Source organism: Somniosus microcephalus, chromosome 10, assembly GCF_052327205.1.
Source record: "Somniosus microcephalus isolate GS21.2 chromosome 10, FLI_Smic_1.0, whole genome shotgun sequence".
Taxonomy (NCBI): Eukaryota; Metazoa; Chordata; class Chondrichthyes; order Squaliformes; family Somniosidae; genus Somniosus; species Somniosus microcephalus.
The window spans coordinates 122,163,194-122,170,305 of record NC_140996.1 but is presented as its reverse complement, the minus strand read 5'-3'; the positions used below and the strand labels follow the sequence as shown (position 1 = coordinate 122,170,305).

At 47.1% G+C, this 7,112-nt stretch overlaps 1 protein-coding gene across 1 annotated transcript; it reads right to left on the bottom strand.

Moving 5' to 3' along the window:
* Positions 1–2,145: 2,145 nt before the first annotated feature.
* LOC147111672 (protein maestro-like) lies at positions 2,146–2,583 on the bottom strand. Its single transcript, XM_085998289.1, has one exon. The coding sequence runs from the start codon at positions 2,581–2,583 to the stop codon at positions 2,146–2,148; it is 438 nt and encodes a 145-aa protein (XP_085854415.1).
* Between the last annotated feature and the right edge of the window lie 4,529 nt (positions 2,584–7,112).

Below are 7,112 nucleotides of genomic sequence, written 5' to 3'. Positions count from 1 at the left end.
TAACCAGAGGCCACAGGTTTAAAGCAATTGGCAAAAGAACCAGAGGCAACAGGAGGGAAAACTTTTTTACGCAACGAGTTGTTAGGATTTGGAATGCATTGCCTGAGGGAATTCAAAAGAGAATTGGATGAATACTTGAAGGAGAAAAAATTGCAGGGATATGGGGAAAAAGCGGGGCGTGGGACGTAGACTCAATTGGCTGATTGGCCTCCTTCTGTGCTGTGCTATTCAATGTGATTCAATAGGTTGCTTTGTGGTGTAGTTCAGAGAGAATTGAGCCAAAGACTCGAGGGGCAGCTGTATCAAGGCAGAGCGGCAGCGTGCAGCAATGTCTGTCAATGTCTTTGAATCCTTCCCTAGCACTCACAAGCTTGCTCAGGGTGCGCACGATTGCTAGGACACGCTTTAAACAATCCCAGACTCCATCCCTTGGCTGTCCATTTGGCTCAGGAATGAAAGTTGTTGTTGTAAAATTTACCCAGGGACAAAAAAGTCGCTCGAAGGAGTTCGTGGCACACTCGGTACAAATAAAAATGAAAGGAACATTGGCAATGAGGGCAGACTGGATGCAGACTTGTGTAAAGACTTGCAGCATGGTGAACCTGTTGTAGAAATGCAGTGAGGAAGAGTTTGTGGCTGAGGGAAGGTATCTCTGTAAGGTGGGAGCTTTTGCTGTACATTTGAAGCTGTCAACTCAACTGATTCAATGGCCACTGAACTCCCGCCTCAGCTTGACAGACATGGTGCATGACCAGCGTGGAGCCCATGGGCCAGCTGTCTGATGCAGAAGGTGAGCTGAAATTCATTCTAAAGTGGCTCTAAACAAGCCACTAATTTCCTGAATTGGTCCCCCGCTGTGAACCCACCGCTGCGTGTTGGGTCTGCTCAGCGCTGACAGACCCGACATTGGGGAAAGGTGCATGGAGGAGTGTTCACAGCAGGGTCCCGACCCGCTGGGGGAGAAAAACACATTCTCACCCGACCCTCCAATGATCGCACCCACTGACCCCCCCGCTCTAAATCCGGCCCAATGGCTTTGGTCTTCCCAATATTTAGTTGGAGGAGATTTCTGCTCATCCAGTACTGGATGTCAGACAAGTGGTCTGACAATTTAAAGCCAGTGGAGGGTCAAGAGAAGTGGTGGTGAGGTAGAGCTGGGTGTCATCAGCGTACATGTGGAAACTGACGCTGTGTTTTCAGATGATGTCACCAAGGGGCAGCACGTAGATGAGAAATAGGAGGGGCTAGGATAGATCTTTGGGGGACACCAGAGGTAACAGTGTGGGAGTAGGAAGAGAAGCCATTGCAGGTGATTCTCTGGCTATGATTAGCTAGATCTGAATGGAACCAGGCGAGTGCAGTCCCACCCAGCTGGATGACAGCGGAGAGGCGTTGGAGGAGGCTGGGGTGGTCAACTGTGTCAAAGGCTGCGGACAGTTCGAGGACGAGGAGGGATAGTTTACCTTTGTCACAGTCACATAGGATGCCATTTGTGACTTTGCTAAGAGTGGTTTCAGTACTTGTGTGTCTGTGTGAGGGTGAGGGTGTGTGTATGAGGGTGAGGGTGTGTGTGTGTGTGAGTGTGTGCGTGTGTGTGAGGATGTGTGTGTGAGAGTGAGTGTGTGTGTGTGAGTGAGTGTGTGTGAGGGTGTGTGTGAGGGTGAGTGCGTGTGTGTGAGAGGGTGTGTGTGTGTGTGAGGGTGAGTGCATGTGTGTGAGAGGGTGTATGTGTGTGTGTGTGAGAGAGTATGTTTACACTCTTCCAGTCACACAGCCGTGGAACCTGCATCATTTGAAGATCAACCGAGAGTTACAACAACAGGATATCTATTTATTTACAATTCATGAATTTACATATTTACGAGTCATCTTGGAAAATTGATCAGTTTGATGCAAAGACGAAGAGGTGGAGGACGATCAGGGCCTGTGTGTTTAGGCTTCATTCTGACGGCAACAGCAGCAGTTTCTTAGGCAGCTGTTCCACCAGGTGAGCCTCCGGGCGGATCGGACACGTTCTGACTGCTGGAGAAGTAAAGTTGAAAAGGCCGCTCCATGTGCTCGGAGCTGCTCCTGGGGGTTGTGGAGGAAGGATTGGCAATCCATGGTGTAGGAAGTGATCCTGTTGGGAAAATCTTCAACCAACTGTCATGAAAGGTCCCTTAGGAGAGCCATGTAGTTCCCCTTAGGCTCCTCTAGATAGTTCTTGATTAATGAGGAAGCCTCGGCCGATCTAATGAGGGGGACAACCAGTTGCAGTGTTGAACTGCAAAACCTGGTGACCTCCTCCCTCTTTCCATCCAGGTGCAGCAACAAATGCACAAGGTTGGAATGGATCAGTCGGTAGAAGAAGGATCTGGAACCTCCGATTCCACATTTGGTCAAGTTCCCCAACATGCTGATCGCTTCAGCCCGCACTAGATCACACTCGACGTCAAAGAGTGGTTGAATGCTGGTGAGGATTTTCTTTACAAAGTGTTGGATGGCGTTCCCTCTCAATTTAGTTATGTTCTTGGAGAGGCACGACAGCACCTCAAATGTTAGCACTTCCTCTTGGTTCTCCTTGGTCCCCAGCAGACTCAACATTGTGCCCATCACTTAATGAGACGAGTAATGGGCTCCAATTGTAATGTTGCCCAGGCCCCTGACACGCAGCAACTGGGCAACTGGGCAACTAGACAAGCATCATGCAAACACCTTAACAATATGTTCACAAGAATGTCTGTGAGCTGCAGCTGTGAAGCCAGTGGAGATTTTAATAGCTCTCCAAAGAAGGAAGCCACAGTGACTGCCTGACACTCTTGGATGGCATGGATCTGAGCTGCCAGCTCTTCCACAATGCCAGGTAGGCTGATGCCAGCAAATCGCACCATTGCTCTGGCCAGCAAGGCAACCCCCTTGTCAAATATGCAGAGGTTTTTCATCTGGTCCCATCCTCCACTCTTCACCATGTAAGTAACTACTTCTTTATTGTTTGTCCGAGCTAGCAGGTCCTTTAGTGTCCTCACACAGTTTACACACAGACCTCTACATTTAGGTGTTTCAAACGCAGCTGAGAATTGTCTCTGGTTGAATTTATCATCAGGAGCAAAACTATTGAGCAGAGAAACATGAATGGAAGAGTTGCAATGAATGAGCAGGGTGCTGAATAACTGCGGGAATAATGCAGTTAACGCCTTTATGACTCAGGCTTAGTTATCATCTGTCACAGCCCACAGGCGGCAGCCAGGGATTCAAGGGTTGAATACTCTGGCGCGTTCTCACTGACGGGACAGGTTCTGCTCATCCCAAATGGCAACTGCTTTTTCAGTGTCTCCAGCAGCTCTCCCATTGTTCTCATGGCACATTCTGTGTCCTCAGCCCGTGATCGCCACATGTCACTGATGTACTTGTGCAAAAGGACAGGGTAGGTGAGGAGACTGGACACAACTGTTGCTGTGTTGTGTGAGGCCAGAATGGCTAAACTACGCAGAACTGAAACTTTTACCTGCTCATAAAGAATTGATTGCAATTCTAGTCTCAGTGCGTCAATTATCACCAAGAACTGGTCCCCAAGTTCACTGCTTTGTAGTTTAATCGTGGTTTGCATGAGAACAGCGGCTGCATTGGAACAGCTGGGGTGTTGGTCAGACAGCCCTTTGAAGACCATGAAGAGTAAGTAGCCCAGCTGGTCATGGGGCAAACATTTGGAAATGACCTCTGTGATTTGAGAGCAGAATTTTAAGAGGACTGAATTGTCAGGGTTAACCAACTGTTCTCTGACTCTTTTCAGTCCCTCTAACTACTCCGTTTGCTGAACTAGATTGGTGCCTTCACACGACAAATGAATGGCCAGGATTATGTACAAAGAGTCCAGGCCATCTGTCGAACGGGAAGCGATGGGTCTGCACAGCGCGGTATCAGTCGCCCAATAAGAGTCCCCATGTTATTTCCAGGCACTACATTACTAACATTGAGCTTCCTCCAGTAAAGGTTCAGAAGCTCCAGGGTCATTTCCATGGCTCTCTCTCGTTCATAGTCTTTTGTTGAACTGATCCAGGCTTCTACATGTTTGAAAATGGCCTCAAGTCCTTGAGGGGACAGGTCCTGAAGTAATACTTGCTTCAGAAGATTTTGCAGAGAATCTGTGGTTTGAGTATAAAGCATGGCCGTCTCCTTTGTATTATCATTTGTGTCCTCGTCACTGTTCCGTTCTGGAGGTACCAAGCCGAAAGTACTGATCAGGCAGCTTTGAATCAATTGGCAGGTATCAGCTTGGATTGATTCACTGTGTAGTTTCAGGAGAGGCGTGCAGGCATCCATGGCTAACTGTCGAACAGGGCTCTGCAGCAGCTCTGGTGGCTCGGCCTCAATAAGGTCCTGCATGTATGTGAGCAGCACCCTGTTTCTAATAAAGTTGGTGGGCAGTCTCCAGCGATTTATATATAGGGATCTGGCTATCTGAGTCGCGGTCTGTATTAAGCTGAGCTTTAGTGTGAGATCCCTGGATTCAGTCTTTATCCCCTGCCCACTTGTAATTAAATGACAGCTGGCAGAATGTGGCTCTCGATTGTGAACAGCAGTTCTTCAGGTGCACAGACTGCCATGTTCCCATAGCACAGAACCAGTGTGCTCTTGACTTTATCCGATTCCTCATCAGCTTTGACCCTGAATCTGTGGGAGTTAGCAAACTCCTCCAGGCTACTGAACGTACCATCAAAATGTGCCGTGGCACAGAAACCAAGGGCGAGGGCCGCTCCCTCTCGCTCCGCACTCTCACTGTGCTGCACACTCAGTAGCATTTGATGACGCTCCTCCCTTACGTTCCTAGTGCAGATCTGGCGGAGCACTGATGCAAGAGATTTATATAGAAAGCCCTTCTCTTGTGAGGAATGATAGTTGGTGTTGAGTTGTTTTGACATTTCATCGGCAAGCTGACATGTCCATTCCTCGTCATCAATTGTATTTAAAGCTAGGCACAAGACCGTCAATAATTTATTCTCCCATTCTGATTGAGACAGAGACTGCACTGAATTTTCCAGTAAATGGTCAACTAATGGTGCCAGCTCATCTTCCCACCACCTCACTGATTCTGAGTGGACATCGAGACTCAGGACTTTCAGTAGACTCAGTGCCACAGCTCCTCGGCCTCCTCCCTGATATGGACAACAAGACACGGTGAGGAGCCGGGTCAGCTGTGCCTGGGCTTTAGGGAGATTGGCATCTTCATTGTAAGTAAGGGAAAAGCTTTCACTACCGGCTTGCAGTTTCTTTTACCTAATATATGCTGAACAACTGCAGATTATTGTTGAAGCCTTGGTGTACTGGATCATATTAACAAACTCCAGTAAGGATGGCCAAAGGACATCCTCCATCTTCACTGCAGTTGTGATCAAACACATCACCCTTTCACATAACGTGACTAATTCTTCATCTGTTACTGGGTCTGGCTGATAATTGGGTGGTACCAGGGTCCCTGAACCAATGGGTGCCGCACACTGTTGGATGAGGAATTGCACCATTGCCTTTCCTCCCTTGGGCTCAAGGTAACCTTGCTCAGCCATAACACATATTACCTGGGCAATGAGCTTCTTCTCCTGATTGCTGCTCTTGTGGAGAAATTCTGGTTTTATTGCAGCCTCAATCTGAGCCTTCTTCCTCTCCAAGTGTGTAGAAAGAGGGGGGGTATATACTGGGGTTATTGTCTCTGGCCAGTCAGAAGTATCTGAGCTGCTCCAGAGCCCCGTGCGGTTTCGAATCACTCCCCTTTTCTGGTTCTGACCGCCGGACTTATTCAGTAGCGATGTAGACAAAACGAGACTTATGGTTGGGTGCAAAGAAGACCAGTATTTATTGAAATAAAATAAATAAATTGAAAATAATGAATATAACACACCTTTACTTAATACAGCTGTTTTACTTAATGCAGCACACCTTTGCTTACTACAGCACACGTTTGCTTAGTACAGCACTCTTTTGCTTAATACAGCAGACTTTTACTTAATACAGCACACTTTTACTCAATACAGCACTTTTACTTAATACAACACACCTTTGCTTACTACAGCACACCTTTGCTTAGTACAGCACTCTTTTACTTAATAGGGGAGGAGAAAACGGAAACATCGAGGGAAAATTGACTAAAATTACAATTTAACTAAATTCCCCTTGATTCCCACCCCTAATACCTATCTAGGTTACCTTGTAATGGGCCAGAAAATCTTATGCTCACCAGTGAACGCCTGCTCCATGTTCCTGCGGTCTTAGATTCTTCACCGCCCCGAAGTGGAGATACCCCAGTATTTAAAAGTAACTGCTGGTATTCCACTTCTTTGGGTGGGCTGTTGAGTTGTTCTTCTTGCAGGCAGAGCATGGAGGCGAGGCGGCAGAGAGAGAGAGAGAGATGGCTTCCTGAGAGGCTACCTTTATACCCCATTGGGAGCCATAATCTTCGCGCCCAAATCCGGATGTATCTGGGCTATACAAAAGGGATCCAAACTGTCCCCATTGACTGTAATGGGTTTTGAATGTATTACCCATTTCCTTATGACTGGTGTGCGCTTAAAACAAAATGTCTCAGACATCCTTAAGTGTTCATTCAACATCAACTCAAGTAGTTTGTAAACAAACCCATTGTCCTGTGGTCAGTCCAACCGCAATTGATTGACAGCTTTAAGTACTTAAGCCTTTGTGTCAACATTGTAGAGAGTTCTGTAAACAAACAACCCCTTTGTCCTGCGGTTGAAACTTCCTAAACTGCAGTTGATTGACAGTTTCAAGTACTTCATGCATTTCGCACAGGCTGGTGTTTTTTTTTCCAAATCCTTTGTAGATATACAAGCAGGCTGTCTTTTGTCTCCTGCCACGAGGCCTGAGAGCCATTTTTGATGCCCTGGATTTCTAAGGTATATTCCACCCAGGTTTTCTTTAATCAAAAATAATCTTCGGGGCTGTAGAAATTTTCCAAATTCTTGCAAAACCTTACAGTCCCCCATTGGATACTAAAACTTGCTTGTAGTATCCTGTCCAAAGGTGAGCAATAATTTCTGACCCCCCACAAACAACCTTCCCTTATACTTATCTATATCTATCTTTGCTCCCCCGACACCTCCATCCCCCTTACCCAGAGAGAGAAT

Excerpts from the sequence above, each read along its gene's own strand:
- LOC147111672 (XM_085998289.1), bottom strand. The coding sequence starts at position 2,583 with ATGTTGAGTCTGCTGGGGACCAAGGAGAACCAAGAGGAAGTGCTAACA.